This window comes from Polistes dominula, unplaced genomic scaffold (assembly GCF_049000335.1).
Source record: "Polistes dominula isolate Pdom_NZ unplaced genomic scaffold, Pdom_raw_medaka scaffold_35, whole genome shotgun sequence".
Taxonomy (NCBI): domain Eukaryota; kingdom Metazoa; phylum Arthropoda; class Insecta; order Hymenoptera; family Vespidae; genus Polistes; species Polistes dominula.
This window is the reverse complement of record NW_028300968.1, coordinates 1,686,670-1,704,948: the sequence shown is the minus strand read 5'-3', so window position 1 is coordinate 1,704,948 and position 18,279 is coordinate 1,686,670. Positions and strand designations below refer to the sequence as shown.

The window sequence follows — 18,279 nt, the reverse complement described above, 5'->3', positions numbered from 1 at the left end:
TTTCAAATGATTGATGCAAAATTATTAAAAATTTATTTCTTTTATACTTTCTTATCTTTATATTTATTTTTATATTATTTTTTTATTCTTTATTGTTTTATTATTAGTTTATATATTGTTTTTTTTTTTTTTCAAAACTATTCAAATACTGAAGAAAAGAAAATTTATTTATTTTATTACTTCTTTACACTGTAATTTATTTTTATTTTAATTTCAATGTTGATTATTTATTTTATTATTTTAAATATTATTTCTAAAACTATAGAATTTAATGGAATAAGAATTTATTTCTTTTACTTACATTTTCTGCAAATTTATTTTTATTTTATTTTTTTCTTTCAAATAATTTTCCAAAACTATTCAAAATTTCTATCATTTACTTTCTTTTCTGTAATTTATTTTTATTTTTATTTTTATTTTAATTTCTATTATTTCTTTTTCTTTTATTTTAAATATTATTTCCAAAACTATAGAATTTAATAGAATAAGAATTTATTTCTATTACTTCCTTTTCTGTAATTTATTTTTACTTTATTTTTTACACACTATTTATTGTTTTATTATTATTTTAAATATTTATTCCAAAACTATTAAAATACTGAATAAAAGAACATTTATTTCTTTTATTACTTCCTTCTCTGTAATTTATTTTCATTTTATTTTATTATTTATTATTTATTTTCTTTTGTTTCCAATATTTGTTCCAAAACTATTAAAAATTTATTTCTATTACTTCCTTCTTACTGTATATGTTCATTTTAATATTAATTTTAATTTTTATTCTTTATTATTTTATTATTTCAAATATTTTGTTCTCCAAACTATTAAAATACCGAAGAAAATGACGAATAAGATAAAACGATTGCTACAAAATAAATGATCGATAAGAACAAATCATATTAGCGTTACGGTGAGGTGAGGGGGTTTAGTAATCAGATCGATAAATCATGCTAATAATATTTATCGATATTTATCGATATCAGATAAATATATATATATATAATAGATAATATAAAATACAGTCAGACTGCTTGACTCCGTTTTTAAAATAAATACATTACGTATACACATAGGTATTTTCATTTCCTATAGATTACATACAATTTCTGTTCTTTTTTTATTTATCATTTTTTTTCTTTCTTTTTTTTTTTTTTTTTTTTATCAAATCCGTCACGACGTTTATTCGAAAGAATATACATTCTTAAATATCCTTATCTCGATATGCATATAAATATACATATACATATACATATATATATATATATCATCGTAGTATTACACAAAGTTTCATAAAATCTCGAAATTTTCAAATACAATACGCGAATAATCAATGAACAAAATTAAATAATTAATATAAAATAAAATTATTAAAATAATAAAATTTAACAAAAAGAAAACTATACAATATATCAAAAAAAAAAAAAATAAGAAAAAAATAATTGTTCAATCTAAATATAAACAATATAACAATAAAACACAATGTAAACGAAGTATTTCATTAAAATGCCGCGGGCCCTCGAAAACATTTCAAAAGTTCTATCTCGTTTTACCTGACACGTCGTCCCTTCTAACATGATATAAGTTATGTAATATACATATATACATATAATAATAATAATAATAATAACAATGCACATACATATATACATACATATATATATATATAGATAAAACCCAACGTTGAGAAAACGCGTGACAAAATAACAATAATACAACACACGCCTTTCTTATTGGCATTGTTTTACGAGCCAAGTTTATATCGTTCTTTCTTTCTATCTCATTTATTACATATCTATCCATCTATCTATCTATCTTTCTCTATTTCTCTTTCTTTGATACTGGCACGTGCGCTCACTCGCTCACACATGGTTGCATCCTTGACATTTCAAGTAAACGTTTCTTGTAAGATGACTCTCTCTCTCTCTCTCTCTCTTTCTCTCATTCTGTCCTATTCTCTATCCCATTTTCTCTAACATGTGTTTTTTTTTTATTTAAAAAAAAAAAAAACTTCATACCAGAGATCCCATCTCGCCTACACACATACTACACATATTATACACATACAAAAATAACACACTGAGAAAAGACTCGATCAAATCTCAACTTTTCTTTCTTTCTTTCTTTCTTTCTTCCTTCACCTTAAATCCATGCTCGATAATGTAACCACTTTCCACAACAGGTTGCAAAACGTGTTTAGCTCTAACAGAATGACGAAAAAAAAAACAAAAAAAAAAAAAAAGAAAAAAATCAAGAAAAAATAGAAAATGAATGAACAAAACAAATGAAGTTTGAACGAAAGAGAAAGTGTTTAAGGGAGGAGATAGAAAGTTGTATCAGGGTTACGTCAAGATTTTGTCAGGGTTGTATCAGTATTGTATTAGGGTTGTATTGCGCCAAGATTTTGTCACGGTTGTATTTGGGTTGGGTCAAGATTCCCTCAGGTACCGGACCTGAGGGTCCTATGAGGACCTGAGAGTCTTATGAAGTTTTTATCTCCTTACGAAAAAACAACAAAAAATGGGTTATGTCAGGGTTTTGTCAAGGTTGGTTGTTTTGTCGATGAAAGGGTTTGGGGGATATCTTCTCAATAACTCACCTATTATTGTCGTATTCTTCCAGTTCATCATCATCATCATCATCATCATCATCATCCTCTCGGGTACGTTACTTTCTATCTTTATATATTTGATGTATTTTTCCAATAAAATCTCATTCGGAGTAGTGTTGAATGGACATATACGTACACTATGCAGCTCACGTAGTCCCCTTCGTCGTTGTAGTGGATTGATAAAACTGTAAAAAGCCCGTGAGAAACCCAAGCGGGGACCTTTACTAAAAGTGATTTATAGGCGCCTTTTCAATCCGATAATTCATTCGCCAGGGCAAAAGAGCTTATTTCAATAAACGACTTTTCCCTCTTTCTCTTTCACTTATTCCTACACCTTCGCATCCTTCACTTATTGTGTAATCTTATAGTTAACAAACCTTAAACGATTATATATATATATATATACTAACATATGTACATGCATTCATATCACACGTACATACAGCATATAATTTAAAAAAAAAAATCATTAAAAAAATGATCGTATTAGTTCGAAGTACAATTTTTGTAAAAAATAAATTTCTAATCACTCGAATATAGACTATGTACTTATATATATGTATATGTTAAAACTTAAACGGTTTATATATATATATATATACCTTAATACTAACATACGTGTATGCATTCATATCACACGTACATACATCCTATAATTAAAAAAAAAAAAAAAATTAAAAAATTACTAGTCACTCAAATATAGACTATGTACCTATATATATATATATACATATGTATCTGTGTGTTATAAAATAAAATAATAAAAAAATTAAATAAACCTAAACGATTATAATACTTTAATAGTAAGATACGTGTATGCATACATATCACACGTACATACGTACATAAATTACTCTTTGAAGTACTATTTTTGTTAAAATTAAATTTCCAATCACTCGAATATAGACTATGTACTTATGTATATATATGTTATATATGTATTTGTGTGTAATAAAATAAGGTAAAGTAGTAACGCGTTGAGTAATTAAAGCTTTGTTCAACGAACGTTAAATTTAAAACGTTTAAGACTAAAACTTATAAGTAAAGGTACATATATATAGTAATAGTAGTAGTAGTAGTAGTAGTAGTATATTGTATACTTAAACATAAAAATTTCGACGTTGAGAGAGGACGCGAATGGGTCGTACGAGAGTAAAAAGTGCAACGCGCACGTGGCCGACACCCGCATGCATGCATTCTATCTCTATCTCTCTCTCTCTCTCTCTCTTTTTCAGTAACTTCCATGTGCTTTCCTTCTTACGTATATACATACATATATACACATATATATATATCTAGATGGAGTTATATGGATCCACAGAAAAAGAGAGAAAAAGAAAGAAAGACTGTGTGAGAAAAAGAGAAAAAAAATAAAGAATACATACATACATATATATATATATATATACGTCCCGGTAGCATATGCGAGAGCACGTGAGTCACATTGAGCGCACTTTGTACATAAGTGCAACGCAACTTGTTACAGTATATGTAACAACGAAGACAACGACTATGACAACGAGACACAACGAACGTACGATTTCACATACACTTACAAACAATACATATGAGTGTGTATATATACATATATGTATGTATGTTTTAAAATGTATATGAGCGTATATAGGAGTAATCGACAGTGAACGCTGAACCGCACAAAGAACCTCTCTCAAGGCCGCGTACGGAGTTCGCTGCATGTTGCATGCTGCATGCTACTACTGCTGTTGCATTCTGCATTCTGCATGTTGTATGTTCTTGCTGTTACTGTTGGCTGCTGCTGCTGTTGCTGTTAATACTTCTGCTTCTGGAATACACATACTAACTAATACACATTATGTGTATAGAATGAAACTTAAATTAAAAGAGACACACACATATACACTCACAAATATACGAACGTGTAAAATAATCACATACAATGTTAGGCCACTGATACAATTCTTCTTCCTTTTTCTTCACGAATGAGCATCCATACATGTCTCTTTTTACATATGCATGTATGTTTGTTAGTATGTATGTAGAAAAACACTTAATAACCCTTATCATTCCAGGAATTTTCCAGAGTGATTTGTAACCAACTCCAGAAAATTTTTGTTCATATTTTTACTGTTAATATTTACTGTTACTTTTAACATGATTTGGTTTTTCATAAATGGTTAGTTTAAAATAAAATTTAAAAAAATGTGTTTGTGTGTGGAGTTCGTTTCAAAATATTCTAAATACAAAAGTAAAAGTTACTTAAAAAGCAAACAAGTGTTGCATATTAATTTAATATTAATTATTAACTGCATTTCAATTACATTATTTGGTCAAACTACTTGTATATTTCTTCATTCATTTATTTACGTTTGTTTAAAAACATTTGATTTAAAAGTAACGAATAGATATTTCCAACAGGTAAAAATAGTATTCTATGAAAAGGACGATAATAAAGGAAACTGTATTTATCAATGCCATTTATGCGATTATAAACATGATGGAAAAGATTAGTCAAATTAGTCTACAAAATTGAACAACCCTTAGAAGAAGTACAGCCTGATATGAACCTGACTTGTAATATGTGTAATTACAAAACCAAAACCAAGGATTAAGTTATTGAACCATATTAAGGATAAGTATTCAAATACAGTCAAATCTACTGAGATCAAGTAAAACAGAAAGAAAAAATGGGACCCACAAACAACCACTACCGGCAGATTATAGTCAGCCTAATATTTCGTTCAACAACCTGCAGATTTGTTTCAAATGTTAAACAAAGTTTTGAGTCAAGTCAGGTCTCATCATTCATATTAAAAATAACAAATGTGAACGGCTGGAATGAGGGAGTCATCATCTACATCATGTATATATGTAAGTATGTGAGTGTATGTTCGTTCATATGAATGTATGTTCGTTCGTGTGAGCCTGTATGTTCGTTCGTGTGAGCCTGTATGTTCGTTCGTGTGTATCTGTACGTTCGTTCGTGTGTATCTGTATGTTCGTTCGTGTGTATCTGTATGTTCGTTCGTGTGTATCTGTATGTTCGTTCGTGTGTATCTGTATGTTCATTCGTGTGAGTGTATGTTCATGTGTGAGTATGTGTACGAATCGGCATAAGCGCCGTTGCAGTTGGAGAATGCAAATTTTTTCTTTTTTTATCGCGACTCACATTCGCCACGTTTTCCGTAACAATGAGTTAAACGTACACTAATACTACTAACCATAAGCGATAAATAAAATTACGATTTCAATTGCGTCGTTTCTTCCTTCCTTCCTTCCTTCCTTCCTTCCTTCCAGTTCATTCTATCTTTCTCATATATAAATCAATTATGGTTTTTTTTTCTTCTTTTCTTTATTCATTATTGTCGCATATGGAAAATACTACGATTTGTTTTTGTACTAATTGTTAATACCCCAATTAAGATATATTCTATGTAAAAAAAAATTAACAAAAAATATATAAAAGACCCGTACTTTTTTCAAAAAACAGATCACTATAATCAGATTTTATTTATTTTTGTAAAAAAAAAAGAAAAAAATCAGATGAATATTTGAATATCTTTCAATGCAATATTTTTTTAATGCAATTTTTTGTTTATTTGTTCAATTCTACGAAACTCGTAATAAACAAATATAAAAAATGTAATTTATTTTAATTTATTTGTTGTTTTCAATATCTTTTATTTATATTTAGTTATATAAGTATCGTTATTATTTATTTTAAATTATTTTAAAATAATATATGAACGAATTTGAAACACGTCTCAAATATTCAATTACAAAACGAAACACAAAACAAACTCGATGAATTTATTTAAATTAAATAATAATTTTTAAAATTTTTCCTAATTACACGTAGTACTTCAAATATTTTAATATTTTTTAAAAACGTTAAAAGAGTATCGTTTTTATTTATTTAAAATCATTTAAAAAAATAATAACCGAACGAATTTGAAACACGTCTCGAATATTCAATTACAAAACGAAACACAAAACAAACTCGATGAATTTATTTGAATTTTATAATAATTTTTAAAAAAATCTTCCTAATTACACGTAGTGTACTTCAAATTAAGAGATTACAAGAGAACATTTTAACGAGCTTTTACTGCAATAAGAAAAATTTCTACGTCGGCTTTCAACCAAAGAGAAAGATAGAAAGAAACCAAAAGTGAAGTAAACTGTCTGTCTCCGGAGTCAGTCAAAGTATAATGCGAGCCATTGTCCCCTGTTAATTCGTTGCCTGTTGTGTTTGTGTTGGCGGTGAAGGGATCGAGAATAAAAAAAGAAAAAGAAAAAGAAAAAAAAAATGATATGTGCGCCATTCGGTGGTACTCGGTGTGTCCCATCGAGTGCACCACTCGGACAGCTGAGAGAACACAAAAACAAGCATGAACAGGTCCGAACGGGTTATTGTACGTTCAAACCAAGTTGTATGTGTGTTGTTTTATGTTTCCTCGTGTTCAATTGTGTGTTTAGTAATTAAAAAAAAAAAAAAGAAAAAATTTGCTGTCATTGCATCCTGAAATTACACTACGTAGTATAATTGAAATACATGAGTTTAATATACATTAATGTAATATTATTTATTTAAAAGGAAATAACAAATAAAATTAATTTTAAAATATATATATATATATATGTTATCTGTTATAAATTATATATTTAAATTTGTTAGAAAAAAAAAATTTTTTTAAAAGATTTATTGATAAAAAAAAAATATTAAATAAAATAATTCACTGAATATTTGATCTAATTTTATTTTCTATTAAAATAAGACAATTTTATTTGACATTTTTTCTATTTTAAAATTATATATTTGATAATTATTTATTAATTATTTTTGTATCAAAACTATTCGAAAATACTAACCAAAAAAAAAGTAAAAAATAAAAATTACTAATGCGTAGATAAATTTAGATACAAAAATTGCCTATATCCCAGATAAAGATAAAAGTTAAATAAATACTAAAATACCTTTGACTCAATTTTTATACAAAATTTTTTCTAAATGATTCACCTATCATTTTTTTCCCATACCTGAATAAGAAAAAATTTATTTTCCATTCAAAGTACAAAGGAAAAAAAAAACCAAACATTTATAGATGCAAAGACTCGTGTGTGTGTGAGTGTGTGTTTGTGTTTATGTAAAGTATATGTATTTGTGTGTCTATTAAGTGTATATATACATGTTTATCATAGTTTTCATGATATGGTGTTGTGTGTGATTGATGATAACATCAAATAATCAATTGTTTATCTTAAAATTACATGCCCTAATGTACTCAAATAAATTTGAGAAAAGGTCCGGTTCAAAGTGCAAATATCAATATTTGTTTATGGTAAAATTAGATTAAAAAATAGGATAAATAAAAAAAAAAACATAAAAATATTTAAAGTAACCAGATCTTTTCTCAGTTGTCTCTACAAAAAATAGGAAAAACGTTAGCAAAAGAGAAACTACAAAATAAAAATAAAAATAAAAATGATGATGATGATGATGATGATGATGATGATGATGATGATCATACTAACAAATGGAAACATTAATATCAAATAGGCCAACCATTTGTTGGTCTGTCTGTTATAATCTTAATTAAATAAGATGCAACCATGACGCATAATACTATAATGATTGCATCAGTCATTTGTTGGTCACACATGATCGTGTGTTTCTTATCTCAAAAAACCACATATTACTTTCTCTCTTACTCTTACTACTTTCTTTATCATTTTTCCTATTTTTTGAAGTTACTTTTAATGCATTATAGTAATACATATTTGTTGATATTATAAAATTACAATTATGGTTATGGTTACAGAATTGTTCGATTAATGAAATTATTATAATTAAAACGTAATACAATATATATATATATATAGATATGCAGGTATACTTTGAATAACAAGGAACCAATCAGACGTGTTATTCGAAATTGTGTTATTTGATATTAAATTAATTTTGTATTTTTAGTATCTATATTTTTTATAATATAGTATTATATAATACTTATTAATATTTTAATAAAAATATTAATAATATAAATAAATGTTAAATTAAATTATAATTAAATTTAAAAAAAAAATAATAAAAATATATAAAATTTTATAATACAATATAATAATTTTGTATTTTTAATATCTATATTTTTTACAATATAATATTATATAATACTTATTAATATTTTAATAAAAATATTAATAATATAAATAAATTTTAAATTAAATTATAATTAAATTTAAAAAAAAAAACATAAAAATAGATAAAATTTGATAATTTAATATAATATAATAAATTATATTATTTACTATAAAGTAAATAAGAGTAGAATTTACTATAAAATATAATATTTTATATAGTAAAAGTTATATTTTAATATTATATTATATATTATTAAAAGTTATAATTGAAAATGATATTTTTTCTATTATTATATTTACATACAATAATTTTTATATTTTTAATTTGTCAAATTTTCATTCTACAAAAATAACATAAAATTCATTCAAATTTCGTCAAGTGAAATCTAAAAATATAAAAAGTACAATTTTATAAACATAATTCTTAATTCTTGCAACTTTGTGCAATTCATGTACCGTGTGTTATTCGAGGGATACCTGTACACACATATGTGTTAATAATTATAAAAAAAAATAATCATTTTATTATAATATATTTTTGATAACTTATTCAATTATTATTTTCGATTAATTACAATATTAAATATTGTACTTAATAATTATTGTCACATATTACAATTTTGTTTTAAACATTAATCATCAACTTCTTACAAATATAATTTAACAAATTGTTTCATAAAAAAAAAAAAATTCATAAGTTTCCTTTTTTTTTTTTTATAAATGCAAAATTAACAACATATTAAATCATTTGTAACATTTACATAGTAGATTAGTAATCGTTATCACGTAAAATTCGAATGATAAGAACTTATTACAAAAATGATTAGTTAAATGATTTATTATCTTTGTAATTGTGTAAGAAATAATGTAAAAAGATTGATTAATTAAAATACAAGGTAGATATATGTTTGATTAAACACTATGATAAACTAAACGAGTTATTCACGTAAAAGTATTAATCGAAAGAAAAATAAAAGGGGGAGTTCGGTAAAAGATAAGATCTGCCAAATTTCATGAACCGTTGAAGACAACGCGTGCCCTTTTTTTTTTTTTACTTTTTATTATTATTATTATTATTATTATTATTATTATTATTATTATTATTATTTTTACCCTGCCGTGAACGAGTTCAAGAGAGCGTGAAAATCTTTCACGCCTCTTTAAATTGCTCGAAGTGATAGAAACATGAAATATACATATACATGTATATATCTTTGAAATATTTCAATCGAATATTACTTTTACTGTATACGATGATTGAAGGGACGAATAAATAAATAAAAAAAAAAGAAAAAGAAAAGAAAAGATAAAAACGTAAAAGAGATAACGAAAAAAAAGTGCTGCTGTGGTTCACGGTTCTCTGATGTCAGACTGACTTGCATTTCGAGATAAACCAAAGGTTTAACTTGTTCCTTGATAACGAAAATCGTCGACGAAAGCTTGAAGAAAGAAAACCAAAGAAAACCAAAAAAAAAAAATGAGAAAAAAAAATGAGAAAAAAAAATGAGAAAAGATTGAAGAAGATTTCTTTCAACAAGGAAGAGTCTTCAATGAATTTTTTACGAAGTTTTAGAAAGATTCTCTTTTCTATCTTTTGCTTCAATGAAAAATCTTCAGTGCTATTATTTTTGTTTTTTTTTTGTAAAATAAAAAAAAAAAGTAGACTGGTGCCAAAAAAACTCGTTCTTGCAAAGTTTATTTTTTTATAAGATGTTTGTATCGAAAAAATTGAAATAAAATTGAAAAAAAAAAATTCTGTTTAAGAAAATGAAATATAGAAAAATAAAATAATTAAGAATAAAACTACAATAAAAAAATTAATTAAAAATATTAAACATAATTAATAATTAAAAAAAAAAATTAATATAGAAATATAAAATAATAAAGAATAAAACGACTATAAAAAAATTAATTAAAAATATTTACCATAATTAAAATTATCTAAATTATAAAATATTTAATATATAAAATATAATAATATATAATAATCTAAAATTATAAAAATTATATAAGAAAAATTTATGTAATTATAATAATAATAATAATTAAAAAATAGAAATATAGAAATATAGAATAATTAAGAATAAAGGTATTATAAAGAAATTAATTAAATATATTAAAAATAATTAATAATTAAAAAAATATATAAAAAAAATTAAGAATAAAGCTACAATAAAGAAATTAATTAAAAATATTCAACATAATAATTATTATATTTTCCTTATTTAAATCTTTTCTTCGATATATTTTAAATATTACAAAATACTTTGCTATTCACCGAGTTAACTTCCATTACAAAAATTACAGCACTGAAAAAAAAAAAGAAAAAAAAAAGAAAAAAAGAAAAGAGAAATAGAATTTCAATTTACAATTGTAAATCTATTAGGTATTTCAATTCTTCAATCATTCTCATTACTCTCTTTCATAACCAAAAACGTTCTCATTTCTTCAAATTGTTAATTCGAACGTGAGACCAAAAGTCTCCCCACCACCTCCCATGCCTCCCTCCCATGCCTCCCTCCCACCTCTCTGAGAATTACTTCTAGCGTAATCGTCGATGGTGTTATTACATTTTTAGAACGATGACGAAAGGGGGAAAAAAGTTGTACGTGTTGAAAACTTCTCTTATATGTGAGATGATAGTCTAATAAAAAATAAAATAAAAAAAAAGAAAGAAAGAAACCAAAAAAAAAAAGAAAAAAACAGGTGGAAATTCGCGATGCTACCATTTAACAACATGGGTCGTTCCCGTACGTACCGGTAAAACTAAGAAAACCAAACCAAAGCAAAGCAGCAATAAGCAAAAGATGCAGCAGAAATGCAATAAGCGGTGTGGTGTGGTGTGTGTCTGCCCACAGCTGTTTCTATAAATACTACAAAACCCCGAAAGCCCCGATTTGATGCAACCACACGAGCTTTTACCATCACACCACCATCTAACTAACACCACCATAGTAATTCTGCATGTTCTCTCTTTCTTTCTCTCTCTCTCTCGTTCCTTCAAAAGCAAGTATGGTTATTGACCCTCGTACCCGCCCTATTCCCTCCTCCTTAACCCCATCTTTTCTTTTTCTTGTTCTTTTTCTTTTTCTCTTTCTCTGTTCGTCGTCAAGTTACTATTTCCGTTTAGAAAATCGTACGAGAAACCGAAACGAACGAGAGTGTAAACCTTAAACTTCATTTCAACGCCATTTCAATGTTTCAATGCATTCGACAATTTTCAACTTTACGAAAAGTTACGTGGACTAATATTTTTTCTAGTAATATTCTCTTCCAATCCCTAATACAGGCCCTTCATTTACAAACGTTTATTATCTTTTCATTTTTTTTTTTTTTTGGGGCGTTTACATAAAGAAATTTGGTGAATCTTTTATCTTTTATCTTAAAAGAAAGAAATCTAATTTTTAGGTTAAGTTTGATATCCTTTTCTTTTTTTTCTTTTCTATGACTTGTTATTAATTTTTGTTTTCTTTTTTTTTTTTTAAGATGTTCACACACACACCTTATTTACAAAAGTTTTTAATCTTTTCGTATTTTTTTTTTTCTGGTTTTGATAAAGAAATATGGCGATCCTATCTTTTGTTTTAAAAGAAACTTAATTTTTAGGTTAATTTTCATATTTTTTAAAAATATTTTCTACCTTATTATTAATAATTTTTTTAAAGATATTCACACACACCTTATTTACAAAAGTTTATGATCTTTTCATATTTTTTTTTCTGGTTTCGATAAAGAAATATGGCGATCCTATCTTCAATCTTAAAAGAAACTTAATTTTTAGGTTAAGTTTGATTTTTTTTTCTACTATTTCTACCTTGTTATAATTAATTTTTTTTAAGATGTTCACATACAACCCTCATTTACAAAAGTTTATAATCTTTTCAATTTTATTTTTTTCTGGTTTTGATAAAGAAATATGGCGATCTTATCATTAATCTTAAAAGAAATTTAATTTTTAGGTTAATTTTGATATTTTCTTTTTACATTTTCTACCTTATTATTAATAATTCTTTTTTTTACTGTTTTTTTTTGTTTTTTTTTTTACAGATATTCGCTAATGGGATTCTAAAGAAACTAAGTAACTTGGCATAAACATTTCTCAAAATTATATTTATCTTAGAAAATGTAACTCTTCAATATTCATATATATATATTTTTTTTAAATTTGATTTCATTCAAAATTACCATTTTTACATTTACACGAAGAACAATAAGTTATCAAATATAATATCAAACATAATACAGTAAGTTAATTATAATATAATAAAAAAAACATTCGTCTGAAACAATTTTTTGGATAAATGCAAATAGTCTTGTGAACAAAACAAAATTAAAAAAGAAATAAATAAATAAACAAGATACTACTTTTAAATAATTAATTAATTAACAATTTAATTCTCAACTCGATCGTGTCAATAATTACGAATTACATAAAAAAAAACCTTTCTCTAACAAAAGATACAAAATACTTTTAAAAATCAAATTTATAATTGACATTTAAACGTACAAATTAATACAAAAAAAAAAATAAATAAATAATCAAATGCAATATATAAAAAAAAATATATATATATACATCGAATATGACAATTTTTAATATTTGACTTAGAAAACACCAAGTATCGTATTATCCACCTACACATATGCAAATACACCTCATGATTTAACAAGTAACAACTTGTTAACATTACAAAAAAATAAAAAAAATAAAAAAATACAAAATGTCAGAAAAAAAGAAAAAAAAAAAGATAGAAAAAGATTCACTGTCCCCCTCTCATTTTTCCATGTATGAATCCCCTCTCTCGTTGAACATCGCGTTTTATAAAGCTTGTTGTCAATGTCATTTATGGTTATAATTTGCAGATGATTAAAATGCCCGTAAAATTAACTAATTGTAAAACAAAAGTTTAACAATTATCATGAAACATGATATAATCGATGACAACTTGAACATAAGTGATGTCATCAAGATCATACTAACTACCAACCCTAGTTTTGTGCAATCTAACCGACACAAGGATCAAAAAACGATGGAAATTGATAGAAAACACATGAGACACAACCTTACGTGGAGATAATAGAACAATCTGCAAGCAAAAGTTTGAGCTTCCGTTATGAATGTAAAGGTAAATCTGCTAGTAATCTACCTGGAGTTAACAGTACACCAAAAAAACAAAACTTTTGTTTTACTGTGCAACACTGTGGCTGACCACTGGTCGTCAACATGTTTCTATCTTTTTCTACATTTACTCATTTTTTTTTTTATTGTTCCTTCATGCAACTGAGCGAATGCACGTTCATCGTATTCACCCGCCCCCACCCCACCCCCACCCCCACCCCCCACCCTCTCACCAATGTTATAACCCCTTCTCCCTGCTGACTGCTCCGCCACCTTTATCCACTCTACCTCTTCCACCCCGACCACCTTTTCTATCTTTTTCTCTTATTCTTAGCAAAGAGAGGAGGCTCGGCCAACACAGCAGGGTCATGGCCGGACATCGTCTGCCATACACACTCATAAAATTGTCCATACACCCACATTATATATATATATACATCTGTTCTATACATTTCTTTATTCATTTCTTCTATCCTTTCTCTCATTTTGTGTGTCACAATTGCAAATTGCATTTGTTATTAACAAATTTAACAAATTATTATTTTTTTTTTTTTTTTTAATTTTATTTTTTATATTTGTTACTATCAAATTTTTAACGGGGCCCACAATTGCACATAATTGTTGGTGAACAAGTTTTACAAATTTCATTTGGTGGTTTGTAATTCATTCATTTATTTATTTATTTATTAAGAAAATGGTACTTCATCTAATTTTTAACAGATTGATTACGATAACTTGTTTTTTTCTATTTCTATGGGGGGGGAGGGGGTGTTCAATTATTTATTATTATATTGAATTTATTATTATTCGTGTAATTGATGTAACATTAATGATATTCTTTTTTCTTTTGTAGTAGTCTTGTCGAAGATTGATGATGGTAATTTCAAAAAGTTTACGATTTTTTTTTTGATGATTTTGAAATGAACATTTTTCTGGAGAATATATTAGTAATATTCGTTGAATTTGTTTTTTTTATGTTTTAGGAAATTTTTTAATTTATTAGAAAATATAATAATTATAATATAAATTATAATTTAGAAAATATATCGCTGTATAATTTCTTAAATTTATCAATAATTATTGACTTATTTGTAATAATTACATTACTTCGAGTTATCACTTAGGATAAATTGATTAAACAAAATTAGGAAAAAAGAAATGGAATCATAGAGATATGAACTATCGTATAATGGCGATTAAAATTTCATTAGATTATCTCTTATGGATTTTTAATTTCATATTTGTGAAACGTGTAATGCAAGTTGATAGGGGTGTTTTATTTTTTTTTTTATCTAAATTACTTTCTAATTTTATTATTTTTATCTGTATGAAGTCCTAGTTCTTTTTCCCTTGATCTTTTTCAAAGATCAAAGATATTTTAATTGTTCGATTATTTTTTTTTTAAATATAGTACCAATTATATATTATTACAAATAAAAAAACAAATAAAATTATTTCAAGATTATTAATTTAAATATTCGTGAACAATACACGAATATATAAATAAATAAATAAAATATAATAATAATTATTAAATAAAAACGAACATACATATTTCACATAAATGTTGAAATATTTTTTTTATAAAAATTCATCGTTACGGATAATAATAAATAATTGTACTATATTTAAATAAAAAAAAAATTAGAACAATTTATATTAATCGAATACCAACAGAAACGTGAACAACAAAAATATCGAATTAATTTGAAAAAAACAAAAACAAAAAAAAGTATCAAGAATTTTAGAAAGAACAAGAAAAAGTATGCAAACGAATTGTACAACTTTCACTAAATTTGTCATCAATGTCAATTTCATTTTTCACATGTTATTTTAATGAAGACAGGTTTCGATCTTAATACCTGGAATGATGAAACTCGAAAGATTTTGTTAACATGACTCATGAACGACCAATCACGTGATATTTGGTTGGGGTACATTGACCTACGGTTCGGTTTCAGCAAACTATTTGAAAATTGCGTTGAAATTGAACTATTATCCTTTTTTCTTTTTTTTTTTTTTTCAGTGTCAATATCTTATTTGTTGAGTTTTTTTTTTTTTAACGTTCTTTTATATTCTTACACTGTTTCTTTTTTTTTTTCTATTATTTACATTACTCTTCCTATTTTAACACATTCACGACTGCTAACGTAAATTCACTCACGTATTTTCAAATTCTATTTCTAATTGACGTTGACGTGAATTTCACGTCATTTTAAATTTGACAAATTTCATACAAATAAATTGATATTCACTTGTTTCATGATAATATTTCAATCATTATATTTTATTATTTAAATATAAATTGAAATAATTCTTTCTTTTTTTTTTGTTTGGTACACAGGATTAAATAAAAAAAAAAAAAGGAAAAAATGTGCTCGTCACAAATGTGTTAAAAGCAAATATTTACATACACAAAACACTTATTTCAATTTTAAATGAAAAATCTCTCGATTATCATCATAGATAACTTTCTTAATGTCATCATTTTGAAACCGAGATAACTTTAGAAAGAAACGTAACAACAACGTTTAAAACAATTATTGAAAAGTTTTTCAAATTTAATTTTAAAACAACAAAAAACTTCAATTGGCTCAAAAAAAAAACAACTTTGACTTTTCTTAACAAAAACTAACTTTTCAATCAACTTTAATTTCAAATTTTAACACACAAATTATTATTACAGTTTTCTTTTCTCGTTCATTGATCTCGAATTCATTATGAAATTTCATGAATTTTCGTAAAATAATTGAAAATGAAAATGAAAGAAAATGCAGAGCCTACAAATACTAAGAAAAAAAAATAAAATAAAATAAAATAAAAAGAAAAATGAGAAGAAAATAAAAAAAATGGCATGAGATTCGAAATGATTTTTTAAATTTACATTCGAAATTTACTCTACAGAATAATTTCATACGCCAGTTTGAGAATCTTTACGGACAAATTCAACAACAACCACGTGTTGCACCTAACCGGAAGGGAAACAACCATCCAACCAAAGAACACTACCACACGTGTATCCCATTTGCGTTACAATATTTCGAGTATTATTTGTCTGATAAAACGTTAACATAAATTTAATTATTACATACGTAACTATTACATTGTTTTTTTTTTTTTTTAAACAAATTCTTCATTTCTTATTTTCTTGATACTTTTATTTGATTTTCATACATACATTTGTGGTTTTTCTGCTTGATTCCAATCATTCAATTATCTTTTCATTTTATATCGAATTATTTAACAATTAATTAACAATTATTTTAACAATATTAAATTACACATTCGGTTATTACATTTTCTCGATGTTTACAATATTACAAAATAATAATACAATAAACAAACAAACAAACAAACAACCAAAAAAAAAAAAAAGAAATAAAATACAATAAAATAGAAAATAATATCGTTCGCAGTCAAATGACGAACAGGTGGTGAAAACTCAAAGAAGAATAAGACAAATTAAAAAATAATAAGTGGCAAAAGAATAATTGAACCATCCCGTAAGTAATTTGATGCTTATTGCATCATTTTTTTTCTATTTGTTTAAATCATTTTTTTTTTTTTGAGTTTGTTTCTAACGAAGTGTTCGATCTAATTTATCCGTTTAGTACTTGAATAATTTCCATAATTGTAGAAAGGTCATATATCGAAAAAATAGTCATAGTAAAGTAAAATAAAAACTCACATGTCGGTGTTGCACCAGTTCTGGTGCGTAGATGTCTTTCTAGCGCCGAATACAACGCTAGGATGGCTTGCAGCTGTTGAGTGGAGAACTCCTGCTGGTCCTCCTCGGCGGCAGGTATCAAAAAAGGTATTGCCATTTTCTTCGTATACCTTAATTACTTTTCTGTTTATATAAATGAGCTTTATTTAAAAAACTTTGTAACTTTTTTTTTCTCTTACAATATTTTATCCCCCTATTGGGAAGATAAAAACTAGTAAGTCTTTTTTTGTCAACCAATGTCAATGTCTTTTTGTTTATTCCTTTTTGCTTTATGTATCTTCGTAAAAAGTTTATTATATAATTATTATTATTAACAATATTTTACGAATGTTTATTCGTCGAATAAAACCCCCACAGTATTAATTAATTAATTAATTAAAAAAAAAGTAGTCTTGTTGTTTTTTTTTTTTAATTTAAACGGACGATGTATATGTGTTCGTTCGGCAGAAAAGAAAACTAGTAGTTCGCGTTTTACGATAGTTCGTTCAATTTTGCTGGATATGTATCAGCAATTGTGATGAATTTGAAAATGTCTTTTTGAAGAAGGGTCTCTCTTTTTCTCTTCTCCGTAAATTTTCAAGTCTCACTCTTTTTCGTCACTTAAATTCGACGTCTGAAACGTCCGTAAGGTGGATCCTCGAACGGATCACTTTCCATAGGTGCTGAGATTAAAACACGACGAGATTGAAGATTACGCGGCGAATG

The 18,279-nt window shown here is 25.6% G+C and overlaps 1 protein-coding gene across 1 annotated transcript in view; it reads right to left on the bottom strand.

Annotated features, from left to right (window-relative positions):
- Positions 1-18,279, bottom strand: part of LOC107072900 (uncharacterized) — a 37,134-nt gene that overhangs the window by 12,594 nt on the left and 6,261 nt on the right. The window contains exon 4 of the mRNA XM_089173207.1: positions 17,536-17,697. Within this exon, the coding sequence (XP_089029333.1) occupies positions 17,536-17,671 (136 nt within the window). The 5' untranslated portion in view covers positions 17,672-17,697. The remainder of the gene's footprint in view (positions 1-17,535; positions 17,698-18,279) is intronic.